Source organism: Microtus oregoni, unplaced genomic scaffold (genome assembly GCF_018167655.1).
Source record: "Microtus oregoni isolate MIOR12 unplaced genomic scaffold, Mior012 000050F_002, whole genome shotgun sequence".
In the NCBI taxonomy this organism is placed as follows: Eukaryota; Metazoa; Chordata; class Mammalia; order Rodentia; family Cricetidae; genus Microtus; species Microtus oregoni.
This window is the reverse complement of record NW_024543226.1, coordinates 859,004-876,103: the sequence shown is the minus strand read 5'-3', so window position 1 is coordinate 876,103 and position 17,100 is coordinate 859,004. Positions and strand designations below refer to the sequence as shown.

The 17,100-nt window shown below is 39.4% G+C and overlaps 1 protein-coding gene across 1 annotated transcript; it reads right to left on the bottom strand.

Moving 5' to 3' along the window:
* Nucleotides 1–1,853: 1,853 nt before the first annotated feature.
* LOC121436724 (T-complex protein 11 X-linked protein 2-like) lies at nucleotides 1,854–15,963 on the bottom strand. Its single transcript, XM_041636739.1, has 8 exons — nucleotides 15,945–15,963; nucleotides 12,614–12,734; nucleotides 11,710–11,900; nucleotides 7,888–8,024; nucleotides 6,420–6,634; nucleotides 6,145–6,326; nucleotides 4,867–5,030; nucleotides 1,854–2,198 (listed from the first exon to the last, which is right to left on the bottom strand). The coding sequence occupies exons 2-8, from the start codon at nucleotides 12,707–12,709 to the stop codon at nucleotides 1,966–1,968; spliced, it is 1,218 nt and encodes a 405-aa protein (XP_041492673.1). The 5' UTR covers nucleotides 12,710–12,734; nucleotides 15,945–15,963; the 3' UTR covers nucleotides 1,854–1,965.
* Between the last annotated feature and the right edge of the window lie 1,137 nt (nucleotides 15,964–17,100).

Genomic DNA, 17,100 nt, shown 5'->3' with positions numbered 1-17,100 from the left:
CTACAGGCTCTACCTCGAGGCTCCTAACTTCCACTGCACCTCGAGGCTCCTAACTTCCACTGCACCTCGAGGCTCCTAACTTCCACTGCACCTCGAGACCAATGACCAGGCTGCAGTACCAGCAGGTTTAGATTATGTGCTCACTCACCTGCCTTAGGGATTGGGGATTCGGGATTAGAATACTGCTAAGGGTAGGGTTATGGTTAGAGCTAGGGTTAGGGCTAGTGTTAGGTTATGGAAAGTGTTAGTTATCAGCAAATAAATATATAAATCTATAACCAGTGTCAGACTTAGTGGATAAAGCCCTAATCGTTTATTGTTCAACTTTCATCCCACAATGCTGATTGTATTTTTTTTTTCTTTTTCTTCGTACCATCCAGTCGAACACAGTACCCTTTATTCACATCCTACTGGGTATTTCATTGCCCATCGTTCATGAAAAAAAAGTTTAAAATTTCAGGCTGGTAGGAATCTGTGCCTACCACACATTAATGCATCCCAATTATCTACTTTAGGGCTTGGTTGAGTGGGTATTTGAAATTTTTCTCTTGCCCCAATGCCTCCTTTTTCTTCTTCCATCACTAACTATCCAGCTGTAGTTGTAATCATTTGTGTTTTCCTGAAAAGCCTCCCTGTACGATCTCTTTTCTTGAGAACAGGGAGGACAATAAAGTGAAAAAAGACAGGACACTGGAGATGAATGTCCTCCTTCTTCATCAGATAAAACCGATTTAGAAATTAGAAAGGCTGAGCGATTACCTGCACATTTAAAACGATAAGAGCTCCTGAGACAAACAATGAAAAACAGAAGACTTTCCAATAAAGAAAAAAGAAAATCTTCCCTATAGAGAAGGAAATCTCTCAAAAAAAGGAAAAGTGGTGAATAAAAAAAGGGTTTTCCCACCAACAAGGGAAAATATTGAATCAAAATTTAGAAATTAAAAAGCCCTATGGGGAAAAGGGGCTTCTCTGTATCCCAGCAGATACAGAGAAAATAAAAGGACTCTTTCCAATATAAAAAATTGAGAATTGTTAAAAATCAAAGCGCACTCTCTCTCTCTCTGGCTGCAGTCTGCCTGTCTGCAGAATTTTGTTGTGTTTGCTTAACTTTGGTTAAAATTTTGTTGTTACTGTTTTTCCCTCAGAGTGGGAATAACTCCTTGTCAATGGTCCCTTCATGGGAGAATGGAAGATTTAAAACAAGCCCAGTTTCTAGTGAGAACAACTGAGGTCAGGACATAAAATACTAAGTCAATGCTATTTGAATTTCCAAAGATATTAGTAATTCATTGTATGGGAGATGTTCTCTCTTAACTAATTAATGTTTAAATGTTTAATTTTCATCAATCTTGGTCTCACTTGAATATAAGCAGACAACAGCAACTTTCATCTTGCTCTCATTTCCATGATGCTTCATGATGCTTCAATCTACATCCCAAAATAGGTTGTGGTAATATTATCACTATGTTCTTTAAGTTTATAGGAAACTTCGATAGCACAATTGTTGCTTTGTATTCTCTTTCATTTTATAATTCAATAGGTTTCTGATTTCTTAATTCTAGATAATTTTTAGATTTCTTGTACCAATCAAGGAAACTTTTCAATTGAAGAAAATAATACTAATGCCATTCCCTGCTGCCTGTCCAAGCTACCATACTAATAACTGACCTTCTTAGTCATTGCAGGGAACCTGAGATCCCAGTGATTTTTCTGATAGGAGAAAAGGGCAAGAGACATGACTTTAGTTGCAACATAAAAGACACTGAGGTTTTCTTGCAGCTCAGGAATTTATTAATGAGGGGGGTTGGGCCATTGGGTGTTTATATGGTTGGCCCCTGCAGTTGCACCCTGGCTGTTAGTGAGGAAGAGGGCTGCTTGTGATTGTTGGTCAGAGATGATGTTATTCTGGGAGTATGATGAGTCCTCTCTTCAGATTCCTCATGCCAGGATTTGGGACCAGCATTATCAGATAGGTTTTTCTTCATTTTTTTCCGCATTTGGTGGAGAGAGGATATTTTTTAGGATCTCAGCATAGTATGGACTAAATACATGCTGGTTGTAATGCATCAGATTGACAAACTTCCACCCTAGTTGTGCCAACTCTGGCTCGATGAAAAGAAGTCCTCCCGGGAAGTCTAGGAGAGATTCCCGCATTCCATGAATCAAACAGCATTTAAGAAACAAATGTATCCGTTGTTCTGTCAAAGAGAACAAAATGAAAAGTAGAAAGAAGGGGTTTCAGAATAAACTCAACATTCACTGTCTGCTCACAAAAATTTTACATGTTTTTTCACTATGGAGGTTTGAATAAGAACGGCTCCGATAGGCTCATATATTTGAATGCTTAGTCTCCAGGGAGGGGCACTGATCTAAAGGATTAGAAGGACTATGAGGTGTGGCCTTGTTGGAGCAGCAGTGTTACTGGGGATGGGCTTTGAAGTTTCAAAAGCCCATGCCATGTCCAGTCTCTGCCTCTCTTTGCTTACAGATCATTATGTAGCTCTCAGCTACTTCCCCAGCACCACTCCTGCCTACCACCATGTTCCCTGCCATGGTGATAATGGACTAAACCTCTGAAACTGTAAGAAAGCCTCAATTAAATGTTTTCTTTTATATGAGTTCCCTTGGTCATGGTATTGCTGCACAGGAGTAGAACAATGACTAAAACACAAGTTGGTCCTGGAAAATGGGTCATTGCTATGTCAGGCCTAACCATGCTGCTTGTGGGTAAAATATAGACTTTGGGACTTTGCATTAAGAAAGTAGTTGAACCCATGTCATGAGAGGGAGCCCACCCCTAACACTGCCTGGAGCACCAGGATCCATAGACTGGATAGCTCAGAGACCTAGAATAGAACCAAACATGACTGGAGGAAAAAAATGTCATGGTAATGATGCCTATCAATATTCTGCTATACTCAGAGATTGGTGCCTAGCCCAATTGTCATCAGAGAGGCTTCATCCAGTAACTGATGGAAACAGATGCAAACCCACAGCCAAATATTAGGCTGAGTTCAGGGAATCCTGCAGAAGAAAGAGAGGAAGGATTGTAGGAGCCAGAAGGGTCAAGGACACCACAAGAAAACTCACAGAATCAACTAACTTGGACTCACAGGGGCTCACAGAGACTGAACCAACAGCCAGAGAGCATGCATGGAACTGACCCAGACTCTGTATGTATGTTATAGTTATGTAGCTTGGTCTTCTTGTGGGATTCCTAACAGTGGGAGCAGAGCTGTCTCTGACTCTTTTGCCTGCTTTTATGACCCTTTCTTCACACTGGGTTGCCTTGCTCATGAGGTTGTGCTTAGTCTTACAGCAACTTTCTATGTCATGTTTTGTTATTATCCATGGGAGACCTACCCTTTCCTAAACAGACATGGGGGAGGAGTAAATGGGGGGACAGAGGGGAGAATGGGGAGGAGAGGAGAAAGGTGGAAATGCAGTCAACACATAAAAATAAAGCAGTTGAACATTTTAAGCAGGGCTTAGTGGCTCATACTGGTAAGAGTGTGGAAGATGGAGTTGTTGAGATCAATTTGGACTATGATGGCCCAGCTCAAGAGGTTTCATAGGAGAAGAAGAATAATTAGTAAGTGGGCTAGAGATGATTTTGTGATATATTGGTTTAAAAAAAAAGTGGCTTCTTTTTGTCCTTGTCCTAAAAATCTGGCTGAAGATAAAATGAAGTTTTGGATTAATGTCATTGGCAGAAGAGATTTCAAGACAGCCTAGTATTGACTCTGTTGGGTGGTTATTAATGGTCACTCTTGTGCAGGTCTATCATGAAAAGGAGCAAACTGATCAAGAAAAAATATGAGCTGTAGAGTTTGTGGAGAAAAAGAACATCATGAAGTGTAATGAAGCTAAGGTCAATACTGAGCTAAAATATTTCAAGAAAAGCCTGATGCTCAATGAAATAAAGGGAGTGGTGACCTCAGGGTAAGACCCTGCTCAGCTAAGCTTCCAACTTGTGAAAAGGAATGAAAGGAAAAATTAAGCAGTGAAGAAAATCATCAAAACCAGAAATCTGATGCAAATGTAATTGTAGGAGGGGACCTTGTTCCAGCTCCAGCAAGTTGCAGAACTTGGAAGCTTCAAGAGAAGGGTTCTGGAGTCTCCCTCCCCATTTAAGGAAAGCCACTGAGGCCAAGTGTGTAGTAGGAAATCCCCTGAATGGAGGTCCAGAGAGGCTACTGTGTGAGGCAGTGAAGATGAAGCCTGGGTGATGTTGGAGATGCCAGAGTAATGGGATACCTACCAAGGAAGGCTGCAGATTGGATGTGAAACCAGCCCGAGAGAGAAGCATACTGTAGTCATCAAAACTAAAAGGAGTTGAAGTTCTGAAAAGTACATTGACATCAGATGTGGAGATGCAAACGTTGGAATTTTCCCTGCTGGGTTTTGAATTTGCTTTGGACCAGTATTTGCTCACTATACTCCCTTTCCACACTTTTGGAGAATTAATGTATATTCTGTGATATTATATGTTGGAAGTATGTGATATTTAATTTTAATTTTACAAACGATTCAGTTAAAGGACTGTCACAAGTCCCTGAAAATTTGAACTCTGGACTTTTTAGACAGTGTTGAGACTATGATAGGCTATGGGAACCTTGAAGATGGACTGAATGAATTTTTTTTTGCATTATGATATGGCTATATAAACCTGTCTGGGCCAGGGAGTGGAATGTGGTGGTTTGAATAAGATGATGCCCATGAGCACATATGTTTGAATGCTTAGTCACCAAGGAGGGAAACTTTTTGGCAGGATTAGAAGGATTTGGAGGAATGGCTTTGTAGAATGAGAGTTTAACTTCTACCTGGCATATTATTTTTATTTCTTCCCACTTGGGGGACTCTTACCAATGATGGTACGAATGCAGTTCTCCTTCTTGGCAATGTTCCGAAGTTGGCCTACAAGTGATGCCCTGTTTTCACTGCTCAGAACAGTGAGGCCAGTGTCCTTGAGTCCCTGATGGATTTCTTGGGATATCTGATCGCTGACGCTGATCATAGACTCTTCTGGCCTGGAGAATGAAAAAAATAGAGTTTTCCAGATATAAGGGCCAAACCCTAATATCCCCATCCTAAAAGTAGGCATACCCAAGAAGAATTGTGACCCTCACCATCAATAGACAACATGAATCAATGAGCACATATAAGATTTTTGTTATTATCTTTAAGGTACCGAATTATTCATGTATTACTATATGCCAAATTTAAATGGAACAATATATATTGGGCAAGGGTTTGGTTACATCCTGAACATTAGAATATTGTTCTTAGATATTTTACATAGTATTCTTTCCTACTTTACAAAAATGCAAGTAAACTAATAAAATTACATTTCTAGTTCCCCTTTCTACTCTGATATAGAATCTCTGCATGCATGGAACTGGCAATCAATATTTATGACTAAATGATCAATTTCTGGGTATAAATTACAAAAATCCACTGTCCCCTGATGAAATACATAGTGTCTCACTAATAGAAAACATAATAATGGATATTTTAACAAAGTAACCACTTTATCCTCCTTCTGGGTAGTAAATTGTTATTCTTCTCTATGTCAAACCTAAAATACCAACAATCTTTTTGGCTCTGGTTCCCAGGGGGCCTTTTATGTGAAGAATAATGGAATGTTGTATTGCCTGTCTATGGCCTAAATGGCACTGTAAAGACATGAAGGAACTGGAAAGCTCACTTGGAAACATGCCTGCCACACAAAAATGAGAACCTGAGCTTGGTTCCACAGTACTCACACAAAAAGCCAAATGTGATGGTGTATGACTGTCATCACAGCCCTGTGGAGGCATAGACAGGTTTCTCCCTGGAACTTGCTGGCCAGCCAGCCTAACCTAATTAGTTAGCTTCAAGTTCAATGAGAGACCGTGTTTTAAAAAATAAGGTGGAAAACAAGAGAAAAATCCTTGTAGTTTACCTCTGGCCTTGACATGTGCACACACTTGCACAAACAAATGACTGTGTACATACATGTGCATACACACACACGCAAATGGAAAGATCGATAAAACATACTTGGAGCTAAATTCTTTTGTTAAAGCCTTGGACAGACAAATGACCATGTACGTACATGTGCATACACACACACATGCAAATGGAAAGATTGATAAAACATACTCGGAGCTAAAGTCTTTTGTTAGATCCGTGGTTATGCTTTTCAGTTTTTCCACAAACTCTGGTGAACTGAATAAAACACCACAACAGAAACTCCTTGCAACAAGTAAAACGGATGCAAGAATCGTCAAGTGGTGTAATTTGGACCTCATGGCCTGTAGTCGCGCCTTATCCATCAGCATAGTCTGGTTAGGCAAGAAAGAACAGACTGTTAGGAGGGCCGCAGTGGCGCTCCTGAGTAAGAGGTAACGAGATAATGCCTCGACACACATTCCTACCTCAGGGAACTCTTCATTCTCATGGTCCCTAAGAACGAGGTTTAGATATCCTTGGTATAACACTGTTGTAAGACTAGGCGGGTCTGGGTCAGTGGTTGAAAATGGAAACAAACTCATGCCAAAAGAGGAGCTCGGCGAGACAGATGTGCTTGGCAGTGGTTTGGTGACATCTGTGGCAGCTCTAGTCATCCATTTGATGGTGCAATCAAGGAGATCTATGGAAGAGAAGGGGAAGAATATGTTTAAACTGTGAAGCTTAAAGTTGGAGACTTCAAGCTAGTCCCTTGGTGAAGAAAAGAGCAATTTTAAAAGCTATAATGGAACAGGGTATTTCCTTCCAGAATAGTTCTCACCGTATAAGAAGGTGCCATGCAGGTATTTGGTTGGGAACACACCACCAACCTGTGGACCCTGTATCCCACAATACCAACATTTCAGGCAAGATCTGCAAACTAGTGCAATGCCAACATGACCAATATTGGAGTAATCAATAACTTTCTGATAGAATCAGGGACCCACTCCATAGGAGGGAGTTTATGCCTGGCTTTGTAAGCCTGGCAAAGACCCATGTCTGAAGAGTTCATAGTCCCTAGGAATGAGCCTATTGCTTCGTTTTTCTAACTAGAAACGTTGTCAAACTATCTCTAAATATTTATATACACACTCATGTGTTGTTCTCAGACTTGATCAGAGATGCTCCTTTTTGCAGCAAACAGCAATTAGTGCAATGACTTGTGACTGGGCAAAGTGCTAAGAATAAGTAACTATTGTACAGTCAGCTCTAAACAGAACATCCATTGCATCCCTTCCAAGGCTCAGGGAACACCATGGAATATAAGGCAGAGAGAGTACAAACTAGGGATGACAGAGAGGAGGGCAGTGAATTGTTATGTTCTGGACATGACATGGCTTTTGCAATCATGATCTAAAGCAGCTGAGACAGTTAAGCTATCCTGAGTCTGAACAAGACTGCGTCTGTCAAAACCCAGTCATGGATAAGGAAGGGGCTCATGGGTCTGTGCCATCCTTCAAGAACTACCTGGAGGTGGCTTCCGAGAGAGGGAGAGTCATTGAGTGATGTACCACCAAGTGAGTTGTTCCTACTCCAGTGGATGGTTCCATACACACAGGATGATATGAATAATTTTCCAACTCGGGTGGTCATAAAACAAAAAGATAGGAAAGCAGGACAGGGGATCCTTTAAAGGGGGAATTGTGGGAATGGGAGAGCATAAGAAAGGCTGAGGTTGGGAGTGATCAGATTGTACCATGTACATGTATGACACTGTCAAAGATTAAACTTAATTTTTAAAATGAATTGTATAGGTCTTTCTGTCTTAGAAAACTTTGTTTTTCTTCACTCCTGGTCCAAGAAGTAAACTTTCTACTCAAAAGTAAAAAATCATTGTAAAAAAAGATAAAGAAAATAAAAGACTAATTTCCCCCTCTAGTTAAATTATACACATACTGGGCTGCTTGTCAAGGAGTTCCTGGAATTTAGCTCGTTCATATTGGACAGAATGTTCTTGCAAGCATGGCCGAATGTTCTTGATCGTATAGTTCATCATGTCCATTTTCATCAGGCCAAGAACATGGAAGATGCCCCTGTCACAGACAAAAACAGAATATTTAAATTTTGAACAGAAAACTAGTGTTTGGGAGTGGAGTTCAAGGAAGAAATAATAATGTCCCAGCATTTAGAAAAAGAATGGGCCTGTAAAGTACTTACTTCAATCACAGACTGCAAGTGTTGGAACATGCACTCCAAAAAACTATTTAATTGCTTTGAGTAGGGACCTAATGAGAGGTATTTATGTCATGAGGGCTGAGTGGATTGAATTATAAAAGAAGGAGAGGCTAAGAATCTAGTGTTACTCTATTTGACCAGGTAATGGTTTCCATCATATTGTAATGCATGAAGAATGTCCTCACCAGATACAGTTACTTCGTATTAGATGTTCAATCCTCCTAAGAAATAAATCTATGCATTTTAGAAATTGCTGAAACGTGAGTACTTTGCTACAGAACAACAGATAAGGAATAAAAGTAATACTGAAAATTAGGACTGTTAATCTATACAATACCTGAAAATGTAGGAAATGGGTAGAATCTGAAAGAGCTTGGAGAAACAGGCTATAAAAAGGGTTTGTTCATGTGAACAGGGTATCAAGAATGACTCAGGTGAGGGAGAATATCTGTAGTATATCAGATACTCTTGAACACTACCAAAATGTTGGTAGAAATAGATAGTAAAGGTGAATATAATGAAGCTTCAAGTGAAAATGAAGAGTCTTACTGGAAACCAGAAAGGTTTATTTCATGGGAAAGTAGAGTAAAAGTCATCCTTGATATGAACTAGCAAATACCTTGAATTAATTGTGTCCATAGTCAAAGTGTTTTAGAGAAGGCAAGTTATAAGAACAATGGCCTGAGATATTAGGGAAATTAATTTTCTCAGCACAATACTGAAGGAGTTACATGGCTACTTTAAATCATGTACAGAAATACAAGAAAGAAACAATGATTCAAAGATGAGGGTCCTAACTGACACGTGAGGAGAGCAGAATAACTTGGAAAATTAAAGCCTGGCAATGTAAATAGTAAAAAGCCATCAAGAACAAACCAAATGAAACCAAGTGGGTTGCTTCTATTGGTTAATGATTAAAGAGGTTGCTTTTGGCCAATGGCTTAACAGAATATAGCCAAGTTGGAAAAGATATATACAGAGTGTAGGTGGAGTCAAAGAGACACCATGTAGCTACTAGAGGGGAAAATACGAACTGCCAACTGGAACTTTGCCAGTAGGCCACAAGCCTCGTGATAAAATATAAAATAATGGAAACTGGTTAAATTAAGATGTAAGAGCTAGCCAATAAGAAGCTAGAACTAATAGGCCAAGCAGTGATTTAATTAATACAGTTTCTGTGTGGTTATTTCAGGGCTGAGGAGCCAGGAACAAACAAGCGGCCTCCTACTACAACCAAGTGATTCTTTCGGTAAAGTGATTAGTATGGATCAAAGGAAGTAGTGTGCTGTTTATGAAGGCAAAGGGAAATATCCCCAATGAACTTCAAAGATCTTCAAGGAAAGTAAGGACCTTTAGTGTAAGATTATAGACATACCCAAAGAATGTCACAATTGCTTCAAGAATACTTAGAGACTCTGCTCCCTGAATATCTGTATATTGTCCCTCAGCAAACAACACACCAGTGCAAAAAAAGCTGAAGTGTAACTTGGATTCGACTGTAACACCAATCAAAAGTCTAGAGAAGACAATAGTAAGCCTTAGCAGCACCCTTGTGGGACTAATTTTACAAGCATAAGAATATATGAGCTTTGAAACAATAGCATCTTCTATATATATATATATATATATATATATATATATATATATATATATATATATATATATATGAGAGACATTCTGGGAGCCTGGGCAGAAATCTGCCATAGAGGTTGAATTGACAAAGAATACCACACATATGGCAATGTCTAGTGGAGCTGAAGTGAAGCGTCCAAGACTCCAGCACTGTATAACTTCCAGTACAGAAAGTGCAGATAAGAGACTTGAATTCATAACAATTTCTTATATAAGATGGGCCCAATAAAACTATGGAGGTTGGGCTGACCAAGACTATTCCAATATTATTTTAAAAACATTTTTTATAAAATAGATAAAGAAAAATGCACCATCCAGGGACCAAAGGCCAGGGGGTAAATTGATAGCAGAGCTAAAAACAGGCACCTTTCAACAACCAGTCTAGAGGTCTTTGCACTGTAGCTATTGGCTATGTTCAGAACAGGGCAGAGAAAAAAGGGAAACCACCAAGGCACTAACAATTATCTATGCGTGGTCACAATGTGGGTGATTAATTTTCAACTCAAAAATAAGTCATCTTTTCCTCCTAGTCCTTCTAGCTGTGAAACATTGAGAGTCTTCACTTCCACTTCTGCACAGAGTTTAGGCTGGGAGAAACAGATGGGATGGGTGGAAATCTATAGAACTAGTACTATACTTAAATGTCTTAAGAGCATCACATTAAATTTTCATGTAATGAACGGGATCCAAATAACCATTTTAAATGGCATCAAAATAAACCAGAGATACTGTAAAAAGATAAGGAATAAAATAATTTAAGTCAGTAGTGCGCCTCAGCTTGGGACATAGAAGATGCTTTGTATACCGCATAACAGTTAAGACTGATCAAAGTGCTAAGAATAAGTGACTGGTTAGTGCCCAGACATGAATAGGACATGTATATCATGCCCTCCATGGTCCAGCAGACATCACAGAAGAGAGAGCAGAAAGATTCTAAGAGCCGAAGGATGAGGAAGAGTGCTAGGAAATGCTGCTGACTTCTGGATTTCACAAATCCATTGCAATAGTGAACACATGGCAGTAGCAGCTACCTTCACACACCCTGCATGAAATCAGACACACATGTCAGAAGAGGAATAACCAGGAAGAAGGGGCTCAGCAGGATTGGAAGAGGGATGATAAAAGAAAATATGTATGAAGCTGTCAGCAGATAATGAGAAAGAGAAGCTGGAGAGATTCCTCAGTTGTTAAGGGCACTTGTTGCTCTTGCAGAAGGCTGGATTAATTCCTAGTAGTCACAAACACCCATAATCTAGTTCCAGAGAATCCAACACCCTCTTCTGGCCATGGCAAGTACTACATGGTGCACATACATACATTTTGACAGGCTAAATGCTTATGCACATAAAATAAAATAAATAATTTGATAAAAATGAAAAAGTAAAAGTAGAAAATTAAAAAGTGAAAAAATATTAATCAGGTCTTTCACACAGGAGGACAACAATTAAGAACAGAGGTCTACCATAAATAATATCTGGTTCAAAGCTTTCTTTCATGGTACGTAAGACAGATTTCAGGAGCAGCATGTCCTATGGTTTGAAAATAGCTTGCTGATCCAAAACCAGTAAACTTTAAACCCAACTGTGAGCTACTGAGAGGGTGGAAAACTTAATCCAACTACAGAGTTTATGGATGAAGCCTTTAGACTGTCACCAGGATTACACAAGAATGGCAGGCTAGAACTCATGGGATTGAAAACTGGACACACCCACACAGGCTCTTTCTTTCATCATGGGGTGCTCTGCACCACCTCGAGACTCCATCAGCAAGAATGCTTTCACTGGACACAGCCCCTCAAACTTAAACTTCTAAGAGGAGAGCCAAAATATTTTTTTTTTATTGTTAACCCATGCTGTGATAGCATGTTATTAACAACAGAAAACAGATAAAACAACATGAGTCGATTCTTGCCTCAGCAACTCTACTGGATCTTTTATGCTCTCTAGATTCTGTACTGCTTCATCCCGAACCGGTGCACAGAGGAGGGCCATCAAGTTGAGAATATAGTTCGAGAGATGAGGGACATTCAGAGCCCCTTGCTCTGTTTCTTGCTTTAGGAGATTGATATCCAATGCCTTTTCAATCTCATTCCGTAGACGGTTCTGCCGTGGTAATAGCAGTGACACCAAAATCTGCCACAAAAGAAAATCAAAAGAGCCATCCATATTCTGCTTAGACTCCTAAACTTACAACCAGGCTAAAAGCATGTCAGACTTTGTCTTCTCAGGGTCAAATTTCGCAGACAGTTATTTGTGTCTGTGGGGGGGGGGGACGATTATAATTCTAGGCTTCACATATACCATTTATAGCAGTAGTGATTATTCTTAAAGCAGAATGACATAAAAACATAAATAAAAATAAGAGTAGGGCAACAAGTAAGTACAGGTTTCAACAACATATGCACCTCCAGAAAATGATAACCCATTCTGAGCAGAAGTTAAGAGCATTTTTAGATTGTTTTGCTCCAAAGAGCAAGAGTGAAATGAGCAAGGTAATCTTAAAAATTCACTTGAAATAACTTTTTGACTCAAAATGTAAATTCCTTGTGGACAAGAGCTTGCATTATTTTCTGTGCTTCTGGAACACTCAAAACTTAGTGGAAGTTGAGTGAAAATATGTTTTATTGACTGATACATTATGTTATTAAAGTAATAAATACCCTAACTCTCAAGCTATGTCTTATACAAATAAAATTGGAGTTAACTCATCTCATATTTGTTCATAAAGTAAGCTACTTAGGACATTAATAATATTAATAATCCAAGGTCTAAGGTCTGGAAACTTTGCATCAACAGAGGGAGGGATGGCTACTTACCTGTCTGATGTTGCTTATAAGTTCAAGAGCACAAGAAAAGTCAGGGGGAGTCTTTGACAGCTGATCTTTCAAGTGGTCCCAAAACGCATTGTACATAGTCTCCACAAAGTTGCTTTCCAGGCTACTGAGAAAGTTAAATGTGCAAAATAATCTTTACCTCAAAACTTGATACAGGATCACAATCCCTCAAAGAACATTTGAAATCATGAAAAACCATTCAAACGGATAGGCCAGAGAGGAGCTATGTTTAGAAATCACAGGTTATCACAGAACGATACCAGAGTGCAAGTCAGTCTCTGTCTCCCCACACATACCCCACTCCTTCCTTCTTTCCCTCTCTCTCTCCTTTCCCCTCCTTTTAGAATCTCCTTGTGTATCTCTGTCTCTATCTGCCCCTCTCAACAATACTCTCTCCCCTTCTCTGTCTTCTTTCTCTCCTGTCTTCTCTCTCTCTCTCTCTCTCTCTCTCTCTCTCTCTCTCTCTCTCACACACACACACACACACACACACACACACACACACACACACACCAAAAAAACCCTGCTCTTCTTCTCTCCTTTCTCCCTGTCTAGCTCTTCCTTCAGAAGAACCATAAAATAAAATTTGATTCAGGCTTAATCTTCAGTGTCTCTGGAATCCATCCTAGCCAAACATCATCTCACATCTCTCCATTTCCAATGGTCTATAAAGTGAGCATCTTCCCCCAGAATGTGACACATCCTGGGTTTTCCCCAAGATTCAACTCCACTCATCATGTCTTGTTCGTCTAATGTCTTTCAAGAGCTCCATAACAGACTCCAGATATATAATCTCAGTGACTCAGCATGCTGCTACTCTTTCAGCTCTCCCTAACACTGAGTCCTCCTTCCTTCTTCCAACACCTTACATCGAAGCAACAGTAATCTGTTTAGAGTGAGCAGTAATTATTTTCTACCTCTCTATGCGTTAAGATGTCTAAAGGAATATCTTTAGAGTACTTTTCACAAAAGATCAGCTAAAATGTACCTATTCATCCTCTTGAGAGTCAACTCAAATTTTATGATTTCAAGACAGTCTTCCATAACAGTCACCCAGGCAGCTGCATATTAACAAAGAACTCCATTCATTAGCTAAGACAGATCCATCCTCTACATACTAGCTCTTGGGTTATCTGTTCTATAAGAGTTTCTCAACGGCAAAGGAATCTTACTTACCTGTGTGTCCTCAGCATTCAGCACTCTACTTTCCACCTAGTAACTACTCAATAAATGCTTGGTAAATGAATGAATGGCGATGGTGTTTCCATTAATTACTGGAATGTAAATCCAGAAAATAAAGAGAACTCAAATTCTAGGGACTATGAACTGAATGAAGAAAATTCTAGGCTACATGTGTTTTGGTAAAAACTCCATTCATGGAAGGTATACTTAGCATGTTTCACTATTAGCAACAAACAGAATAAATCCAAGATACATGAGAATCCCAAGAACCAAGATAGAGCATGGTGCTTTAGTAACAGAATCCCTAAAGTGGCAAAATAACAGAGGCATTAAAATGAGAAGTTTAAAAAGCTATAAAGTAACATTTATGGCAAAAATAAATTCTTTTAACTCTATCTACTTACACTGTGTGTGTATGTATGTATATTGTGTGTACACACACAAATGAGTATGCACATGTACCCCATACAAAGTGTCACAGAATCTGTGTGGAGGTAAGAGATTAAATTGTACGAGTTGGTTCTCTCCTTCCCCCATGTGAGTTCCAGGGATCAAACAGATTATCAGGGTCAATGGTGAGCACCTTTGCTTTCAAGTCATTTTCCAGCCCACATTTAATGGCTAATGATGCATTAAAGGCATTCAATCTATACTTATTGAATGGCTCATTTATGCATTTTAATATCAATGTAATTATGAAGATTCTTCCTTTATTTAATCAGAAAATATAAATGCTCTGAAATTTCTTACTCATGACAATATCATTACTAGAAAAGTTATTTGTCAGGTCAGAGAGATGGCTCAGGGGTTAAGTGCACTCATTGCTCATCTCCAGTGCCAGGGTTTGAGTCCCAGGAATCACATGGTGGCTCGCAACTGTCTGTAACTGCACTCCTAAGGTATCCATTGCCCTTCTCTCTAGTCTTCGTGGGCACTGCACATATATGGTGCACAGAGATATATTGAGGTAAAACAACCATACAAAGAAAATGAAATCAAAATTGAAACGTTGTTTATCTGCATCTGATGTACAAATAATAAAAACTCAGAGAGAGAAATTGGGGTTCAACATAAGAGTCAGAAAAGCAAAGCAGCCAGTCACTTCTACCTCTCAGTCCAAAATGGCGATCCTGCCTCCAGGAGTCTGAGAATGAGACTGTGACTGAGAGCTGTCTCCTCCCATTTTATACTCCTCTCTAGTGCTGGGATTAAAGGCATGCACCGTCTGGTTTCTATGGCAACTAGTGTGACTACTGGGATTAAAGGTGTGTGTTACCACTACCTAGTCCGAAAGGCTGACCAGTGGAATTGTTTTGCTCTCTGATCTTCAGGCAAGCTTCATTTATTAAAATGCAAATGAAATGCCACTACATGCATCCACTGAATGTGCAGAAAATTAAGAGGAGCTTCTAGCAGCTATAACCTCCAAGTTTATCTGTAAGAATCTGAAATTCTTTACTAAAAACCAAGAATTAACATTCTGACAATTACATTGATTTATTTGGTATTTAGATATAATTTGATATTCTGACACTTTGTGTGTCTGTTTATGTGCGACTGTGATGTGTGTGTACAGTCTATGGGCTCCTTTGAGGATTCACATATAGAGGCTGGAGAAGGATATGATGCCTTATTCTGTCATTCTGACCCTTATTTCCCTGAGACAGCCTCTTACTGAACCTGAAGCCAGGGTGGCAGCTAGCAAGGCCTAAAGATCCATTTGTTTCTGCCCTACATATTGCTTGGGTTACAGGGCAGGAATGCACAATACCACACCATATGTTTTACATAGGTTCTGGGGATTTGAAGTTAGGTCCTCATGTTTGGGCAGTAACTGGTCCTAGCTACTGGGCCATCTCTTCATCCTCACTACTAAACTTTTTTTCTTTTCTTTCTTTTTTTTCAAGATAGTGTTTCTCTGTGTAATCATGGCTGTCCTGGATCTCTTTTTGTAGACCAGGCATGCTTTTAAATTAGATAATGATATGGATTATTCTGCTATTCCATTTGATGCTATTTGAGACAGACTTAATCAAGCACTGCATGTTTTAATAGAAAAAATCAAACATGATAAAAAATAATCTAACCTATGTAAGCATGCCAAGATGAGTAAATAAATAAGAATATTTACCTGCTTTCCGAAAAATCATTCTCCTTTTCCACGACATCTTGGTTTACCATGCTTTCATGTGAAATATTCAATTGGGAAACTTCATTAACTGACTTTCTATCTTCAGTAGAAAGGTCTACAGGCTGGCTCGCTGGAAGAAAAGCACAGTCGTCATCAAAAGAAGAGCCCACACAAATTTGCTATTAGAGAACAAACTATACACATAGATAAAATCATACTAAGAAGGTGTGTAGTAGAAAATTGAACATAATAAAGCACATTGATTGGATTTGACATACATCTACGTAATACTCCAGGCAACAGACAGAGAATAGACAAAGTCTCTAAAATTGATCACAATAGGGATAAAGCAAACCTTAAAACTACGACAGTTAATGGTGATTAACGTAGAGATCCACGGCTACGCAAGATACCGAGAATAAATGACAGTTGAGGACTCAGTCTTAAACAAGACATATAAATCACATCCTCTAAGGTTAAGAGACCATTGAGGAAGAGGGCCAAGGAACAATGTAAGAACTAAAGATAGGGTGAGAGCTTTGAAATATCATCCTCAAATTTGATATAGCCATTGCAAACAAGAACTCACAGTAACTAGGTGCCCTAGTTCCTGATCTATTCCTGTGAAGAGACAATACAATCAAAGCAACTCTTACAATAAAGCATTTAGTTTGGGGCTTGTTTATAGTTTTAGAGGGTTATTAGTCCATGATGTTCATGGCTGGAAGTAGACAGCCATGATGCTGGAGCAGTAGCTGAGAGATTTACATCCTGATCGATAGAAAGAGAGAGAGACATACAGATACACACACACACACACACACACACACAGAGAGAGAGAGAGAGAGAGAGAGAGAGAGAGAGAGAGAGAGAGAGAGAGAGAGAGAGAGAGAGACTGTAATGAGCTTTTGAAACTCCAAAGCCTGCTCCCAGAAACACATTTCCTCCAAAAAGATCACACCTACTCCAACAAGGCCACACCTCCTAATCCCCTAATCCTTCCCAAACAGTTACAGTCCCTGGTGACTAAACATTCAATGGCTCTATGATGTGCATTCTCATTCAGAATACCACAAGAAGACTAGCAAAACTGGGCTGGAACAAGATTAGTTCTGTAAAGAACCTGTCATGAAAAGCAGATGGTGATTAATGTGGC